The 19,681-nt window shown below is 45.9% G+C and overlaps 1 protein-coding gene across 2 annotated transcripts in view; it reads right to left on the bottom strand.

Moving 5' to 3' along the window:
* Positions 1 to 19,681, bottom strand: part of bltp3b (bridge-like lipid transfer protein family member 3B) — a 47,529-nt gene that overhangs the window by 12,095 nt on the left and 15,753 nt on the right. The window contains exons 4-16 of one of the 2 annotated variants that reach the window (XM_084050216.1): positions 18,066 to 18,157; positions 17,354 to 17,543; positions 16,985 to 17,125; positions 14,290 to 14,457; positions 11,404 to 11,581; positions 10,357 to 10,440; positions 9,720 to 9,884; positions 7,738 to 7,847; positions 7,503 to 7,644; positions 6,236 to 6,429; positions 4,729 to 5,484; positions 3,543 to 4,231; positions 1,133 to 1,216 (exon numbers count right to left, since the gene is read on the bottom strand). In XM_084050216.1, coding sequence (XP_083906342.1) covers positions 1,133 to 1,216; positions 3,543 to 4,231; positions 4,729 to 5,484; positions 6,236 to 6,429; positions 7,503 to 7,644; positions 7,738 to 7,847; positions 9,720 to 9,884; positions 10,357 to 10,440; positions 11,404 to 11,581; positions 14,290 to 14,457; positions 16,985 to 17,125; positions 17,354 to 17,543; positions 18,066 to 18,157 — 2,993 coding nt within the window. The remainder of the gene's footprint in view (positions 1 to 1,132; positions 1,217 to 3,542; positions 4,232 to 4,728; positions 5,485 to 6,235; positions 6,430 to 7,502; positions 7,645 to 7,737; positions 7,848 to 9,719; positions 9,885 to 10,356; positions 10,441 to 11,403; positions 11,582 to 14,289; positions 14,458 to 16,984; positions 17,126 to 17,353; positions 17,544 to 18,065; positions 18,158 to 19,681) is intronic. The other variant, XM_084050217.1, reaches the window with a different exon arrangement.

The following is a 19,681-nucleotide window of genomic DNA, read 5'->3' as shown; positions in this document are numbered from 1 at the left end:
AAGGACCCCTGGGGGTCCCCGGACCCCACTCTGAGAACCACTGGAGATAATGTAACGCACATCCACGATATCTATGTAATTGGGTTTGATGTTGCTTATATGAATTCAGTCCAACATCATCCTCTGTGAGGTGAACTCGCAACACAGAAGTCGAAGTGAATTTAACCTCAACTGAACTGTAACCGTCTCATTCATCTTACTACACGAAATGTTTGGGGCAACGTCTGATTTCATTCATGGGTTGGAAGTGATTGATTTTGACTGACCAAATCGGCAGATTGAGAAAGATAGAGCGAGAGAGAGGGGAGAGAGAGGACTTTATGACTTTGTGCTGACATTCAGCAGCAATCCATCACGCTCTCACATCTCCGACAGATAACTGGCTTGCCACGTCGTGAATTAAACATCACTTCTGCCCTTCCTGAGTGTGGTGTATTCTGAGGTGAAAAGAAGAATATTGTGGCCTTCCGCCAAGCACCAGAAAGCCCAAAATTCCAGAGTTAGAGAAGAACACAAGGCTACAACACCAAAACACCACCGACCACAGAGCTACCGGTCACCAACCATCACCACTGGACACAGGACGCACGACGACCATTGAGCCAAAGACACCATACACAAATGTAGCATGCGGACCCTGATGCCATGCAATGCATGCACGTGCATGCCCACAGAGGACCAAGTCTTCACACTAGGAGAATAAAGAAATTCAACGTAAGATCGCGTTTATTTTTTATACGCTATGCCTCGATTCTTTGATGCCAATAAATGGTGATTCTTTTGACATGGTCATTCAGGCCAAATCTACATGAACCCCAGTTTATAGCTCAGCAGACTATTTTGTTTTTAATTTGTTGTTGACTATTTAAATTGTATATACTTCATTGATCGGGGGTTCCCCAGAGGTCTATCCTTGGCCCTCTACAAATCTACAGTTCTTTGCAGAATGTTCTCCTATTACAGTATGTCTTGCCCAGTATAGGGACGCTAGGGTTCAAGTGGTTAACACTTATGAACTGATGATATATTTATGAACTATAATAACTCTGCTGTATACACAAACACACACAAACACACACACACACAGAGGTACAGCTACAGTAATACCCACAGAGCGCAGCATGTGTCTTACATGTTGGACAAAGAATAAAGGGAGGTGGATCTGTTGGTGTTTGAAGAGCTCAGAAGATCAGATACCACAGACAAACTTCCTTTCCTTGGTAGAGGAGAAACACACACACACACACACACACACACCTTGCATCGGTCAAAGCACAGCTCAAGAGCAAGCAAAAGATCTGCTACCTCACATCGCAGCCCTCACACCAAGTATAATAATACACATACACACACACACACAATGAGATGGAGAATCAAGAGTTAACCACTTAAGCCCTACAGTATATACCTCGTCGTACGACATGTAGTGAAAACAGCAGATCAAAGCTCACATGTCCCATCATATTGTGACGCATTGGGAGCTTGTAGATCTGCTATTTTTGAACTATTTTTGAACAGCTTTTGAACATTTCGGAAGATTTCCACCTATAATGACATGCCAAAAAATAGGGACTCCAGGTTGAAAGCTGTTAAATAAAAAAACAAATGATACAATTCTTCCTCTGTTATTCGATGAAGTTTTTGGCTTCTTCATCACCACCACAATGATGATGAAGGGATATAGCTGAAAATGACAGCATAGAGATGAAGAGTTGTCTTAAAGGTAGTGCAAGTGATATTGTTTTGTTAAAACAGTTAAAACGTTAAACATCTATATTCGGATTCTAATCATTTCTATAGAATGGTTGTTCAGTAACAGGTTTCCCTCCATCTCTCCAGCTCTTTAATAAAGAGGAAAAATAATTTCAGGTGTTACACCAATTTCATCCAATGAGGAGAAAGAACCCATTATCAGCTTTGATTGTACCGTGTTCCAGTTAACATGTTGTCTTCACGTCTTTTACTTCATCACTTCTAATTTCACTTGTTTATCCTGTATTTTTCTTTTCTTAGCTTTTTACCCCTTTTTCGCCGCAATTTAGTCGTTATGCCAATTAATTCCACCCCACACACATTTGTGTGTTGTCACTGCTCCACTGCTTCCGGACGTGGAGCCTTTGTTCTACTCCTCCCGCCCAACACCCAGCCCATAGGAGTATGTGCAGTGACAAATGTCGCCCTCCCCGCCCGGCTTCCCTCCCCCGAACACGGGCCAATTGTATTCGTATAGACGCTCGTCAAAGCCGGATGCACCAGGTAGATTCTAACCCCCAGCCTCAGCAGTGGTGGGCAGGTACTTCACTAATGCGCCACCCGAGCTGTATGAGTTCTCTTTCCTGACTGGATAAAATTGGTATCCTAAGTGAAAATGTATTTTCCGTTTACTCAAGAGCTGGAGAGACTACGAGATTCCTGTTACTGAACAAACACACTATACAGCAATGATAACCATCAAATTATAGGGCCATTTTATACATATATATATATATATCACTTACTGCACCTTTAACATGCTTCTATAAGCAGCATCTCATGGAGTGCACGCTGCAAGGTTTCCATGCTTGGAAACAAAGTCAGAGATGGAAAACACTTCTCACTCAACAGCACCCCTCACTGTGTGTCCAACATACAGCACTTGTGTTCCTTAAAGTTTAAAGCATAGTTCAGAACCAAAGACTCGAGATGAGACAAAACCATTTGAAGCCCTTTGTCGTACAACCACGAAAATAGCCGATCTACAAGCTCACAACGTGTCGCATGTGGGCTTGTAGATCTGCCATGCGATGGAGCATAAATTAAGCATTAGAATGCTGTGAAGAGAAGTCTGAATTAGCATTTAAACCACACTCTATCTGTGATGAGTAAGATGGTATATAATCCTGTAAGTAAAATGGTATATAATCTTATAATCTGGTTAAATAAATAGATAAGATTACAGCATTCAGACTATGAAGCTGTTAATCTATGATCCTTAAGTTTTATGTCCTGGGTGGGTATAACACGGCAATAGATCGGGAATGTGCACAGGCTGTAAAAATCACCAGATTTAAACAGCTGTTTCAGAACAGAATTATCAGTTTACCACCCCATTTTTACTATAGACATCCATAGGAACAATATCTCACAATTCTAGATGAAAACACTATGTGAGCGAGTACCGAGCTAAAGCCAGGCGGAGGACACAGAGGGCTAGCTGGTATTATTCTAATTTCCACCCCATAATAAAGATGTATGAGCAATGAATGGTTTCACACTAATAATATATGATAGCATCTGCTAAATTGTAAATTACAATGGAGGTTTTCACTGCCTAGCACTGAGCGATTTCGCCAGCCTTGGAAAACAACTAAGTGACTGCTTGCCCAAAAAGGTTAGAAAAAATAGAAAGTTAAGCCTGATTAATACTTTCTTGTGTCACACATCAAGAATAGACGATCTACAAGCTTGTAGATCAGCTATTTTCAGTGAGCACTCGTGTGCAATTAAGCATTAATTAATTATTAATCATGTGTTTACTATAATGAGGTGGAGAACATGAATACCTGGAAGCGGACTGAGACATCTTGGCTCCTGCGGACTTGTCCTTGTCGCTCCAGTCTTTGGAGGAGAGTGGGTCCGAGAGGGGGTCCAGCGTCAGGGTTTTGGAGTCCAGTCCCCCCCCTCCATCCACGGACGCCTCCCCCCCGTCCTCACAGCTCCCAGACCTCCCGCAACTCCCGGCCAAAGTCCTCTCCTCCAGCGAGGCTTTCCTGTTCGAGTCCGGGCGGGTGGGGATGAGAGGGGCGGGGCCCTGCTGCTGCGTGACTCCTCCTCCTCCCTCGGAGGACCCCGCCCCGCAAAGCAATTGGTCCACGGTGCACGCCGCCGCTCCCCCTTCCCCTCCGCTGCTCCCGCTCCCCTCGCTCGCCCTCTCCCCCGCCTCCCCCGCCGGGTCGCTCCCCGCCTCCAGGGTCCCTCTGCTCTCCGACGGGGAAAGCTCGGAGCCCAGCGGCGAGCCGGTGCCCTCGGAGGGCTCGGGTACGGGCTTGAGGAGCAGGGACACCTCGGCGCTCTTCAGCAGGAGGCCCAGGCACACGCTGAAGGGCTCGGGGGGGTCGCCGGCATGCGGGGAGGAGGGGTCCTTGCGCTCCCGCTTGGAGCCCATCTCCTCCAGGTCCTGCTGCAACGTCTGCTGCAGGGCTTTGATGCTGCGCTGCAGCCGCATCAGGAACACATACTGCCTGTGGCTCACCTGCGCACACACACACACACACACACACACACACACACACACACACACACACACACACACGGTGAGAACATTAGTCCAGTAGCTCCTCCATCCTACTCCTCCCGTTCAACACCCCCCACGGACAGGCCTCACCCCAGCCTAGGAGTCACTAGCACACCCTCCCTGCTCGGCTTCCCTCACCTGAATACGGCCAATTGTGTTTGTATAGATGCTTGTCCAAACAAGATGCACCGCGGTTGATTCAAACCCCTAGACTCCATGGTGGTGAGCAGGTACTTTACCCCTGCACCACCCGAGCAACCGATCGTTTTGTACTTCACAATTTTGTACTTCCAAATTTCCTCCACGGAATTAACAAAAGGTTCAAATAATTGTTATTCGCAGCCCTGATATGATGTGGCAATGCGGGGTTGAGTAACAAAGTGTGTGTGTAAAAGCTAATAATGTGTTAGCATGGGAACCTGTGACACACAGGAAGTACTGATAAGTGCTCTTACCTGAGCACTCAAGTGTTTCTGGACGTGAACCAGCACGTGAATGTCCGGGTCTTTACTCGAAGACAGCGATGAAGACGAGGAAGACAGGTTGTCCAATGAGAGAGGCTTGTGGAGTCCGTTGCTGGGCGGTGGGGGCGTGGAGTCGGTGGCGTAGTACTCCTTCAGACGCCGCTTCCTCTGCAGCCGCCCCACCGTCTCCACAGAGGAGCTCCGGGACATGCCCTCGGACAGGGACGCCCCTCGCACGCCGCTCCTCAGCCTCTCTCGGTGCCGGGCATGTCGGGCCGGCTGACACGCCCACACAGCGAGGGGGAAGGAGTCCACGAAGGGCTTGGGCCGCCCCCGGCCCCCCCGCGAGCCCTCGTAGTCCACCCAGAACTGGGCGAAGTGCATCGCCCACAAGTCTGTGTCGGCGGGTGATTTGAGGGAGTCGGACCCCATGCTGGGCGCCACCAGGCCCCGGTAAATGTCGTGGAGCAGCGTGTCTTGCTCGTGGGCGTGGCGCTGGAAGACCGGGTGCAGGAGGGGGAAGGCGGGCGAGGACGGAGAGGAGGTGGAGGAGGAGGGAGAGGAGGAGGAGAAGGAGGTGGAGAATAAGGGCTCGTCGTGGAAGGCCTGCAGCAGCGCCTCCAGGTTGGAGCGCGTGCAATTGGAGGCGTGGCGCGTGTTGGTGGCCACCATCTCAGACGTCTGCACGGAGATGGAGCGGGGCAGGTCGGCCGGGTAGGCGGGGTCCTTCTCGGTGGGGACCACCAGCTGTCGGTGGGACACCGAGAGGTGAGGAAGAGGAGGGAAGTGAAGACATAGGAGGAGAAAAAAAAGGAGAAAAGAGAGGAAGTAGTTAGGCCTGTGTTGACGCTCTGTATAGCATTCAGCCACTAGATGTCGCACAACACTCCAAATCATAACACCTCAATGTACTTATTTCTCTGAATCATGCCATTGTGACATGTTGGCTGCCTGCAAGCTGCAAGGTCTGTTAAAGGAAAAACCTTCCCCAACTAAAAACGGAAGCAATGGATAATGGTCGCTGTCAGCTTACAGTGGAAATCTTATTACATAAATCATCTCAACATCGCCTTTAAATATGCTATAACCATAGATACTGTATAAGTGTATGCAGTAGATGGGTCACAAGAGCCCTACATCTGTGTTCAAAGCAACCTACTATTGCTTTGGATACCATAACAAAAATATCTTCATATGGAACTAACGTGTCACTGAGGAACACGTGGATTCATTACTGCAACACGCATGTATGCGCACGTGTGTACCCGTAGGGCAGGGAAAGTAGTAGTACAAGCATGTTCTAGCGTGCGGTATGTGTGTAATGTTTTAAAAGTGTGTCTGCCTACGCAGTAAAATCCTCAGTGTTCAATGACCCATTTGTACCTCAGAGAGCGTACAAAATGAACCAAATGGACCCGTAACCGTTTGGTTCCATTTGTTCACTGTCTGAGTTAAATTAACACTCAAGTGATATTTTAACGTGCGAGCGTTTACATACCTTGAGCATGAGGCCGTCGACCTTGATGTCGACGTGCTCGTCGATTTTCTGGGAGTCGTCCAGTTTGTACAACGCCATGAACTGCTCCAGGCTCTGCCGCAGGTCCAGAGCAAACAGGTTGAGCCACACCAGGCTGCGCGGGTCCAACACCAGCTGCAAGGCGTTCAGCTGAGCGTACAGGTTGGGACACGGGACTGCAGCGAGGACACAACCATACGGATCAGATCAAGCATACATGAGGGGAATGGACCCATTAGGATTTTGGGCGGTTAGGTAGTGGTTTATTTAGTTAGGACAGTCTAGAGCATTGGTTCTCAAAGTGGGGTCCTTGGGGGAGGAGGGGGGTCCCAAGCAAAAATAGTTAAAATTGTATCACAATCATTTTAACCACTTAATCCATTTATACGTTTTAATTTACACTTCTGGGGGTCCCTGGCACAAATCATTTTCAAATGGAGGTCCAAGGCCAAATATAAATCAATTTATGGGTTCTGGATATGAATTATTTTTTAGAACCATTAGTCTAGAGAGGTAGGAAGCTGAGGGAAGAGAGGAGGGAGGACATGCGACACAGGGCCTGGCCGTAAATGAACCCGCCGTACTTGGTCAAGTGTCCCGGCTGTCCCTTTCTGACACAGAGTAAGTGCTCTAGCGCCATGTTTAGACGTGCGCAGTAGTCTAATATAAAAAAAATCCCACGGCATCAATAATGTGACGAGTAGGGGACGGAATGCAGGCCATGTAGACTCAACATCGAAATCAAGGCACTGTAACCATTAACCACTTGAACTCTAGAATCCCTATTCCGGGCGGAACATTCGCAGAAAATAGCCGGTGCAACAGGATTTGTTGTAGGGGGAAGTGCAGAGCCGACGGTGCAGACCTCAGGAGAGAATATGGCACAAAATAATATATCACAGACAGATGCAAGATTAAAATGCAAAAGCCCTTAAAAAGAGTCCATTATTGTGGCAAGCAGCCTGCACAAAGAAAGCACATTCTGTACATAATGCATTTTAAATAGAAGATATTGTAGTAGGGCTGTAAAATCATTTCTCAAAGATATTTCTCAAATATATGTGGTTTTGCTTGCTTCAGCTCTATCAAATAATGATAGAGCTGAAGAATTCATTTCACATGAAATATTTAAGCTGAGCCCACTCTGTTGGTTCAAGTTGGTACAACGACTTTTAGTGGAAGCACACAGACTGTGTCAGTTACTGGTCTTACAGGGGAATGTGTCAGTTTGTTTACTGGGATGTCTTACTGGGGAAGTCTTTTCCATCTGGGAAGTAGTACTCTGTGAACTCGACATGGATGGCAGGCATCTCTGGAGGAAGGTAAAGAGACTTCTTATTACACGAGATCATGGCCTTCGGACTGGAACGACGCTGGTCTGCTGTGGACACCTAAGAAATGAACGCACAACCACACAATGAAGAGTCTCTCCTTGTGCTTGTGTGTGCGCGCGTGCGTGCGTGTGTGTGTGTGTGCACAAAGACCTGATAGATGCTGAAGTCTGCTATCCTCAGGACCACAGAACTGGACATGAGCTGAGTCTTGGGGCTCTGAGGGGGACTGAAGGCTGAAGTGGAACTGGTGCTGATCTTACCTGAACAGAGAGACAGACAGACAGACAGACAGACAGACAGACAGACAGACAGACAGACAGACAGACAGGCAGACAGGCAGACAGACAGAAATACAGAGAGAGAGAGACACACACACACACACACACACACACACACACACACACACACACACCGAGACAGAGAAACAGAGAGAGACAATGACATACAAATAGAGAGCCAGAGGGACAGACACAGACACAGACATGCAGATAGTGACAGAGACAGACAGACAGACAGACAGACAGACAGACATACAGATAGAGATAGATGGATATATGAAGATAAGGAGATAACAGGGGACAGTAACATGAAGACAAAGAGGAGAAAGGAGAGAAAGGGAAGAATCAGACCAGGTGGAAAGTGGTGGGACCAAAGAGACACACAAAACAAGAGTGACAAGTTCAACTGTCCAATGAGAGCCCACCGTGCCTCGCCAAAGGTGTGCACTGCACACTGCAAAAACCCTGAGTGTCAAGTTGAACTCTGAGGGTGTAAAAATTGACTTTTATTGTCACTTTCAACTTTTTATTGTAGCCAAGAGATGTGTAAAGACCTTTCAAACATCCTCTCTGCCGTTTATACCACAAATTTAAGTAGAAATATAAAAAAATATAGCTGGCAATGTAGACTAACTAGTTTCTCTCGTAGATCATGTGGTTTCCCAGGGCAATGGTTAGAAATGATGGTGGTGTTATTGTTTACAGCACTGGTTAAGAAAGTGCGGTTCAAGAACCCCCAGGGGTCCTTGAGGGATTCCAGGGCTCTGCAGCAAAAATATTTTTGGGCTATTTGAAAATAGCCGATCTACAGTACCAGCTCCCAGCGCGTCACAAAATGCGACGCGTTGTGAGCTTGTAGATCTGATATTTTTGAAAAGATGAAGACGAATCATCTGTTATGGGGGTCCCTGGCACAAAATCTTTCCAAAATGGGGGGTGTATATCCATTTGGGGGTCCTTGAGATTAAAATGTTTGAGAACCATTGGGTTTACAGGTCGACTTCTACACTCTCAGAGTTGAATTAACGACTGAGGGTTTTCCTCTGTGCCTCACCGCACCGCGACGTGCGCACCACACACACCATGTGGTACCTGGTTCTAGACACCAGCAGCACTGGGCCGGAGGCGCCATCCACTCTGCCTCCCTAAGACCTACTCCTTCTGCGTACGCATCGTCCTTAAGGGACGCTGGGAGACACAAAAAACCCACAGTGGACCTGGTAAGTGCTGGCGCTGAGTGTGTGTGTGTGTGTGTGTGTGTGTGTGTGTGTGTGTGTGTGTGTGTGTGTGTGTGTGTGTGTGTGTGTGTGTGTGTGTGTGTGTGAGAGAGAGAGAGAGAGAGAGAGATAGAAAGGCACGGTGCATTAAACAGGGTGCCTGCAGATATCAGGAAGTTAAGGCTTTTTAAGTAATTGTAAATGCCACCTACTAGGAAATGTAAGACCACAACCTTTTTTAGGGGAGGTCGGGTGGCACAGTGGTAAAGTACCTATCCACCATCATGGAATCTAGGGGTTTGAATCCACCCCTGCACTGGGACGGTGCCTGTCAGCAGGGGATGTTGAACGGGAGGAGTAGGACGGAGGAGCTACATCCTCCTGGTGGGGGCTCCTCACTGGCAGGTGAGCCAGTTGGATAGAAATGTTGGATCAATTGCCATAACAACTACATTGGGGGGGGGTCATTGGCTACTCCAAATTACATATAGATTTTTTAAGACATTTTAAGGACCTGCTGACACCCTGATAAAAAATTAAGTAAGTCAATGCAAAACAAGATGAGTATCTATTACACCTAACTGTGTGTGTGTGTGTGTGTGTGTGCGTGCGTGCGTGCGTGCGCATGTGCTGGTACCATGTTGTGGGGAGCTGCTCTGCGCGGTGGGGCTGTCCTGCTGGTCTCTGAGAGCTGTCTTCAGCATGTCCACGCTGGACTTGAACTCATCCAGCAGGCTGCGGGCCCAGGCCTCCCTGGACTTAGTGGCTTCACTGTAATGCATCCAATGAAGACAGCTGTCACCTGGGAGAGGTGGGGGGGGTGGGATTAGAGAGGGGGGCGAGGGGACAAAGACAGTGAGTGAGGGATTTTTGACAGTGAGTGAGGATTAAGCCTAATTTATGCTTCGTCGCACGCTGATAATGGAAGAGAATATCCGACCTACAAGCTCACAAAGCGTCGCGTCTGCAACACTTTGTGAGCTTATAGGTCGGCTATTCTCGGTGCGAGACACCCGTCGCACGACCAAGTATGAACGGGGATACACACAGGATACATGAGGTATTCTTTGCTAGTGAGTGTTTGTGGTACACAATTTGTTTTTGTTACCAACGCGTTCTGGTTTCGTTGTCCTCATAAAACACAACAAACAATGACAAGCGACACACACTCAGAATGACGAGGTCAATTTCTCTCTTCTTTTATTTCTCTAGACGTTTCGGCTATCCGAGCCTTCGTCTGTGTGTTTGTGGTACAGAACGTCGAAATGTCCTACCTGCTCTGTGGAAGGGGTAGTAGTCCAGAGTTATCACACTGAATGACAGCTGCATGGCTCCACCCGTTATCCTCTTATTGACCACTATACAGAGGACAGACAGAGAGAGACAGAGACAGAGAGAGAGTGAAGTCTGGCTTCTTTCGTATTGAAGTGTTTTACAGAGCAAAGAATATAGATCAATACAAAGCGATTTCAAAAGGTGACCACACCGTATGTGTGTGTGTGTGTGTGTGTGTGTGTGTGTGTGTGTGTGTGTGTGTGTGTGTATGTGTGTGTGTGTGTGTGCGCGCGCAAGGGAGTGAGTCACACATTATCTGTCACAAGGATCAAAGTAAAACAGCTTTGTCACTCTTGTCATTCTGCCAGTGTGTTATTGGGAGGGGTTGCTGGTTTGAATTCTGTGATGTCATGTCCATAATTATGCCAGTGAATCTCAATCTCCAGTGAATCTTCCTCCATTAAAACATACACCCAAACACAACATTTACCACACACTGTGTGTGTGTGTGTGTGTGTGTGTGTGTGTGTGTGTGTGTGTGTGTGTGTGTGTGTGTGTGTGTGTGTGTGTGTGTGTGTGTGTGTGTGTGTGTGTGTGTGTGTGTCTGTCAGTATCATGTAAACATTTCTAATGTGTGTTATTTGTAACTTGTCTTTCTTCCATATTATAAACTTATGAATTATGTTGGGTAAACAATTTCAAGATGTCTTTTCAGATAACATACATGCAGTATATATCGTCTCTGTCAGGTAGAAACCTCATATGTCCAAAACTTACTTTTCAGGATTCAAATGAAAAAATAGTAAGCTCGAAAGAGCTTGTAGATCTGCAACTTTTTATGCTTTTGTGTGACGCTGTAGTATGATCAAGTAGGGCGTTCATTTATGAAAGAACACAAAAAGTTAGAATATGGAGATAAGAGGTTTCTGCCCGACAGCAACGATGTATAATGTACACTAAGCAAAAACAGCCATCAACGGATCAATAGATGACAATAAGTATGTGAGTTGTGCTGGCATTAAGGTTATGAGGTTCCCAGTACGTACCTTTGTCCTTGGCGTGGATGTCGTCACAGATGTGCAGGTCGAGGTGAGTGATCTGCAGGTGGTGGGAAGTCTCACACACGTCGTAGGCGCTGAACAGCTTGGCCATGTTGGCGTTCTGGTCAGCCGCGGCCGCCTGCTGGGTGCGCACCTGCTGGGCCGACGGGGCCGGGGACGGTTCCTGAGGAACGCACAGGCATGCACAGACACACACACACACACACACACACACACACGCACACACGCACACACGCACATTAGGCTGAGAAAGGCACTGTATATTGTAGATTCCACTAACAAATGATATAAGCAGAATTTGAACAACTTTCAATCTCGCATCCCTATTTTCTACATGTGGCGTGTAGGCACACATTTTCAAAAAAGTTCAGAAGATTTGTGAAAATATCCAATCTACAAGCTTGTGATGCGTTGTGAGCTTGTAAATTGGCTACACACACATATATTGCATGCTCTGTCTCAGTTGAAGGTAAGAAGTGTGAATGAACTATGAACAATCCCTCCAGCAGATGGCGTTCCACAACTAGCTGAGAACAAATGATGCCCAACAGGGATGTGAGGCTGTATGAGAGCTTACAAACGCACTCATGTGTTACCTGTGGGTTTAAGAGCTAGAGACAGGACACATGCAAACAGACAGAGAGAGAGAGAGACAGATAGATCAGATAAACAGACAGACAGAGCAGACGGAAATGACATAGAAAGAGACAGACAAGAACAAAATGTGACTCAGACTGTGAGACTCTCTCTTACACACACACACACACACACACACACAGACAGACAGACAGACAGACAGACAGACAGACAGACAGACAGACACACACACAGTGGATTTAGGAGAGAGAGCAAGAGAGACAGAGAGGGACAGAGAGGAAGGGAAAGAGTGAAATTAATGAGATATTTGTGAAAGGTTAACCACTTAACTACCATTATATTTCGTTGGACGCAATCACACGAAAATATCAGATCTACGAGCTCACAACCTGTCACATCTGCGATGCATTGAGATCTTGTGGATCTGCAATTTTTTGCTATTTCTCAAAATGTGTGAAATGTTTTGTTTGTAATGACATGATCAAAATAGGGACACAAGGTTCAAAGAGGTCAAGAGAGTATAACAACGAGGGCAGGAGACATTTAGTATAACAGGACAGACGGTTTCTTACAAGAGGCTCATTCTTTTAGAGGAATTTTGACCTCTGCAACACACTTGCACCTTGGCAGTGTGTGTGTGTGTGTGTGTGTGTGTGTGTGTGTGTGTGTGTGTGTGTGTGTGTGTGTGTGTGTGTGTGTGTGTGTGTGTGTGTGTGTGTGTGTGTGTGTGTGTGTTACAGCCGGCACACACCAGAGAATGTGCACGTGACGCACGTGAGCCCCGCATACGCACACGTGCATACTTATAGATCCAATCCTATTTTAAAGCTTGCGTATGCGGGGCTCGTGTTAACCAGGCTCGGGGGTGTTGTTTTCTTATTAATACGTAGGGCACAAGCCAGGCTCGGGCTCATTGCGCTAATAACTTGTCAACCATCACACAGCCATATTCTCAGTGAACTGAGGAGAGGAGACGAGTCAGTGTTCCATGAGATGTGTTTGTTGACACACAGAACTCCCAGACACAACATTCCTATACCTAGTTATAAAGGATTTATTTGGGGGGGGGGGGGGGTAAAACGCGTGAAAGATCATTCTTGACAGTTCAGACGAAATACAGCAAGGTAGACCTTAAAACGTTATTACTTCCTTTTGCTGCTGGATCACGTATCTTGGCTTTATTCTTTATGGCATAATATGCTTCAACGCATTCTTCATCCACAGTAATGGCAGTATTTATGTTATTACTGCTGGATCAGGTAAATTGATTCTCTAGCCTACTCCATGCTATGGCATGCTGCTTATGCTTATGTGTCTCTGTAATGGTAAAGGAATGTAGGTCAGGACGCAGTAGCCTGTGAGCATTTTTGTCGGTGGCAGTGGCATGTGTAGTTATGTTTAATAAAACTACAACAAGTTTATCTCTCTTAGTAGCGTATTGGGACGCGTGTGTTCCGTCTGTGTTTGCATGATGCATCAGACAGCGAACAAGACAAGAACTTTAGGAGAGCCTTGCTGATGTTCTGTTCGGCAGTTCTTGCACCTCCAAAATTTTATTAGCCCTACACCTCCGGTAGCCGAACATCACGTGTGATCGGTCAGAAGTTCAAGGTGGGTATGATTTATTTTGCTTTGTTTCCGCATTCTGGCCAAGGCTTGATTCCGCCAGCAGTGAACAATGGATAGTTTTGAAGAGAGGTTGGCTGAGGTTATGAGGTATAAACATTGCTATAACCATAAACACAGCCTGTCACAAGAAATGAAAACCTCTGTGACAAATTTACCAAAGCACGTCAAGGGGTGATGAACACGAGTGGAGATCCAGGTGGTAAAACCACTGTTCCATCTCTGTTCACAATGCTTCATTCAGTGTCAGTAAAAGGAATAGCTAACGTTTGCAAATCTTTGATCTGGATCAGAATTTAGGATCCATGACAGAGCCAATTAACATTTTATTTAAGTCCCACTCCTCCTAAAATCAGTTCTTTGGTTTGGTTAATGTCTTTTTGAAGCTTACCCGTGAAAATCCCGGTAGTTTGTTGAGCTCTGCACATCTCCAAAGCATTAATATAAAGTTTTACAACTAACTTCATTGCTTCATTCATACGTAGTTTCGTGCCTTTGCCACGCACCGACAAAAAGCAGATCTACGAGCTTACAACGAATCCCGCCGCCAAGCTTACAACAAATCAGTCTTATGGAAGACAGCCTGGAATCGGTGGCGACCGTGTGCGTGCGTTGACGCCATGTGCGAGCACCCCCCGGTGTGAGTACCTGGTCATCTGTGGCCTGGCTCTTCCTCTGCTGGGTGGACTTTTCCATGGCCTCACTTAGGGACTTGGCGTACTGGACCATGGCTTTGAGCTGAGAGTCCGTCAGCACCCACAGCAGGTCGTCCAGGATCAGAATGAGCTTGGAGGCCACCACATTACAGTCTTTCATCTGAAACATAACCGTATCACATACAGTTTATTAATTATTCAACTGCAAATTAGGTTTATTGACAAAATTCACCAATAGTCAGTTGTAATTAACAAATCAAACAAGAACAATTGTAACGGCTCAAATAATCTTACAAGTTGTTTCTCCTAATTCAACACAAAATGCCACTACTATGACTACTACAGTCTCAAAAATATCCAAACCCTTCATGACAAGCATCTTTAGTACTTCGTAGACCACCCTTTTGCTGTTATAACCATTCCTCAGGTGCAATGGCCTCCAGTTCATTAGTATTCTTGGGTTTTCGTTTTGCAACCGCCTTCTTCAAATCCCACCAGAGATATTTTATGGAGTTCAAGTCAGGAGACTGTGATGACCACTCTAGTACGTTCCTGACTGGCTATCGTTAACTAATGTTATGCTAAACTTGTTTGGACGGCTACCTACAAGATAATACTAACCAACCAAGCAACATTATCGGCAATACTTCCGTTTTTGGTTCAGTTGTACAGCCAGCCAATGATAAAAGCCTGATTCAGCTGTGCTACAACACAATGAGTTGGAGGCACAATGAGCCTAATTAGTTTAATATAAGAGCCCTTTGTGGCCTTTTATGAAGATGAGACTCGATTTTAAACAGATGTGTAGTGTGTATTCATCTCAGGATGGCCACACACGTTTGTTTGTTTGTTTGTTTGTTTGTTTGTTTGTTTGTTTGTTTGTTTGTTTGTTTGTTTGTTTGTTTGTTTGTTTGTTTGTTTGTTTGTTTGTTTGTTTGTTTGTGCGTGCGTGCGTGCGTGCGTGCGTGCGTGCGTGCGTGCGTGCGTGTGTGTGTGTGTACATGCGTGTGAGTAAAGTGTCCTTGCTTGTTGAACCAGCAGGGCAGCTTGCTTGTTGAAGCTGCCCTGCAAGCTGTTGCATGGCACACATGCACAGTAAAAGGATCTTTGGTCCTTGGTTCTATCTGCACACTCTTCAGAGTTAAATTAACGCTAAGGGTGTTACAGTGTAGTAATTACGCGTCCACGCGGTGGTGGTCAGGTATAAATAGATCTACACAGCGTGATTATACAGGAAGCGTTGGAACTTTTTTTAAAGAACATCCACAGGCCAACACTGAGCAGTGTGTGCACAGTGGTGGAAAGTATTTACTCAAGTACTGTTCTTAAGTAAGAGTTTGAGGTACTTTTATTTTACTTGAGTATGTACATTTCACAGGCAAATATTGTACTTTTCCCTCCACTACAATTATGTGAAAACTTTAGTTACAAATATAGATTTTGGATTATTACAAAACATACATTAACCAATTAGTCTGTTAAAAAATAGCCAATCCACAAGCTCACATTTTGAGAAATTGTGAAAAAAAAATCATGAAATGGGATGCCAATAGTTTAGTAAAATTTGAAGTACAGGACTTGAACTTGTAATAGAGCATTTCTACATTGAGTACTTCTTCCACCACGGGCTGTGTGTGTATGCATTACAACTGTCAGCGTGTCTGGCTTCCTCTCTGCTGAATGGAAGCATTATGAGGGGAAGTGTGTTGCCTCAGGCTGTGTGAAAGACTCCCACACTGGAACTAAAATATCAAATGTCACCTCCCATCGCACTCCTGTTCTGTGGCGATACAAACACATAAAAGGATCGTTTTAACCTGGATTGCGCAGCTGTGCGTGCGTGTCGCTGCACGTCACGCTCTGAGCTTGTAGATCGGCTATTTTCAGTGTACAACTAAATATAAGTTAGGCTTTAGGGATAGGATTAAAAATGAAAAAAAAAATGGTAAAAATGGTGTTTATAAAATTGCTTTCCTACTATTTGGAAAGTCCTCAGAAGTAATAGTAATACAAACGTGTGCCCGCCAATGATAAAAGCATGATTCAGCTGCACTGCAACAGTCTGAGGCGCAGTGAGTCTAATTAGTTTAACACAAGAGCCTTTTATGAAGATGAGACTCCATTCTAAACAGATGTGTAGTCATCTCTGGTTGGCCACACACTAGCCTGGTTTGAGAGTGTGTGTGTGTGTGTGTGTGTGTGTGTGTGTGTGTGTGTGTGTGTGTGTGTGTGTGTGTGTGTGTGTGTGTGTGTGTGTGTGTGTGTGTGTGTGTGTGTGTGTGTGTGTGCTTGTATTACAATACTATAGTATAGTAGAATTTGAGAAGTAGACATTGTGAGGACAATCTTCCTGGTCCTCACAAGAGAAATGGTTGTTTTATGGTTGAAAAATATTTCTAGAGATCGGTTTACAATTAGGAAAAGATTAAGATAGGTGTCAGGGTTAATTTAAGGTTAAGTTTAGGGGGTTGGTGTTGATGTTTTGCCTGATTCATACTTAAATGCGTGCCGGTATTGTGTACCGAAAATAGCTGATCTACAAGCTCACAGCACGCTGTAGCACGGCACGTGTTGTTAACCTTAAAATGTCATAATAAAATCACTGTCCTAAAACGTTGAGGTCTTCACAGGTGTAGTAATACAAATATATGTGTTTGTTTGTGCGTGAGTGCCGTGTGTGTACCAACCCGTCTTTTGAGAGTAACTCTGATCTTGGACTGGTTGGTTATAAGGCGGATGGGTGCGCTCAGCATTTCATGCTCGGCACTCTGGATGGCGTCGGCCTCGATGCGGATCATCTGCCAGCTGATCTCCTTGAAGGTCAGCATCTGAAGCACACAGGTGCACAGAGGGTTCATGGTTCAATGAATCCACAGCCCAAACCTGTACGACTCAAGCTATATATGATATATATAGCCATTAATATCAATATGACATGTATCGCCTATAATGACATGCCCAAAATAGGGACGCCAGGTTGAAAGGGGTGATTCAAGGAAATGCTGTGTAGATGAGAGAAGGCCTGGGAAGGGGGTTAGCGTGAGGTGGCGGTGTACCTCTCCTCTCTGGGGGTCTTGGATGCGCGTGAAACGCAGGTCGCTGATGCTCCAGCTGGTGTTGACGCTGTACACCTGCAGCTGGGAGAGCTCGAAGGACGCGTTGAAAGCCTTGGCACTGATCCGGATAACTATGGAGTTGATGGACAGAGATATGCCCTCCACTACCTTCTCAGCAAAGCCGTACTCACTGCGGGGGGGGGGGAGCAAAGAGGGATGGAGACGGAGAGATAGAGGGGCGGAGAGAGAGAAGGAGGAAGAGAGGGAGAGAGAGACATGGGTAGGAACAGAGTTCAGGGTATGCCACTGTGCAAATAGAACTGGAATATGAAATAATGATATTTGAGGGTCGATGACCAGACAGCTCATCGCCCCCGTAATGGCAAACGCCCCAGTTCGATTCTGGCTTGAGACTGTATTTGATTGTGTATGTTTTGTACACATGTTAACCACTTAAATCCTATCTACTTCATAGACAGGGGTCGATCCTTGGCCCACTCCTTTTTTCCCTCGACACCAGAGGGAAAAAAGACCATCTGTCTTCACCAGAGATAGCCCATCTACAAATTCACAACACACCACTTGTAGATATTGCTACTGCTAGTTTTGCCAAATGCTGGCCTATTATGATATGCCCAGAATAGGGACGCTAGGATTCATGTGGTTATGGGCATTGCATTATGCGTGCAGAAGCATAATTGACTTTGCTCACCTTTGTCCTGAGGCTGTTGCTATGGGAGACGGGCCGTTGGGTGGGCGGGGCTCATCACAGGTACTCATGTCCATCACCACTTTATCCAAAGTCTGATGGCCAGAGATTGAGAGACAGAGAGAGAGACAGACACATGAGATCAGCTTCACCAGCAACAATCTATGCGTTCTAGGGTTATTGTTCTTTGACTGTCGGTTCCAAGAAGCCAGCTTTGATATATGTAGTTTGAAGAACATTGATATCATGTGCATCTTTAACGATGGGGGCAGCAGTGGCCTAAAGGTTAGATGAGCACCAAAAAGGTGCAATCCTCGGGACTGGCATGAAGAATCTGGGCGTGGAAGTGAATGACCAATGACCATTGACAAACACTCACCGTGACCTTTCCTTCAACACCCACTGTTGAAGTGCCCTTTCTCAAGACATTTCAGATTTAACGCCCAAATGCTCCAGTTCAACAGCTGGCCAACACACCAAACTCACCAAAAGAACGTCCACACGCGTGCTTTGCTGCACATGTTTGCGCAAGGCTGTTCTCGTCAAACCCGGCCAAACCGGGACGTCTGGTTGAAATGTATTTCTGAGAAAACACGCAGACAAGCTTTTTTTCCCTATGATCAGAATCCTGGGTGTTTCATGCAGGTCACGGCATTCTACACGTCATGGAACCGTCTGTCCAGAGAAAGGAATTTACTTACTTATGATCATTACCAGGGGTGTAGTGCTCGCTTCACATGGCACCATGCCATTCCGGCAGTCTTTTGAGCACGAGCCAGCGCCCGCACATACACGTGCGTGCGTGCCCACGATACTGCGTTCCCCGAGTTTTAGAATAGTTTTTGAAAGATCAAACACGTTTCAGAAGCCATAATCAGCATCACGCTGACACACAGACGCAAATGAACAATGCAAAACTAACTAAGACTACAATGGACCTGTCGCTAAGCCCCACCCACTCCACTCTGTGACAGTCTGTGACAGACACTCAGTGCCTGGCAAGCTTTGCTTCTCACCCATTGACTTGCATGTTAAATGATGGCTTTTCCCCTTAAAAATAATCGATCATTTCAGGAGCAAGAGCTTCAAAATCTCTTCTAAATCTAGTCAACAAGGCCTGCAGCAGGCTATGCACTGGACAAATGTGCATGACATTATTTCAATAAACTAAAAACATGGGAAATGTTAGAGGGAGTAATAGCCATGGATACACGACGGTCGACTGTCACGACCGTCATGGATGAACTTCAACCTGGTGTTTGCACTTTCTCCATTTATGGCCCGTACATCTACATAAACGTTCATATTTCAAATATAAAGTGCTTATCCCATGGCCACGGATGTTACATTTATGTACGGGCTCTCAGAAGTACCCGTATCATCCGTATTGTTCAATAAAAAGCATTTTAATCTGATCGGTGGCCATTTTCTCCATGCGCTTTCAACTGAGCGACCCTATCGGTTTGTAGGTGTCTTGCACTCTGATACATTATGAGAAAATGGCCACTGATCGGATTAAAATGCTTTTTATTGAACAATACAGAATATATGGGTACTTTTGAGAGTCCCGTGCATAATTTTAACATCCGTGGCCATGGGGTAAGCAGTTTATATTTGAA

This window comes from Gymnoscopelus microlampas (genome assembly GCF_963454915.1).
Source record: "Gymnoscopelus microlampas genome assembly, chromosome: 23".
Taxonomy (NCBI): domain Eukaryota; kingdom Metazoa; phylum Chordata; class Actinopteri; order Myctophiformes; family Myctophidae; genus Gymnoscopelus; species Gymnoscopelus microlampas.
Note: the sequence above shows the minus strand (reverse complement) of the source record. Positions and strands in the feature narration are given on the sequence as shown.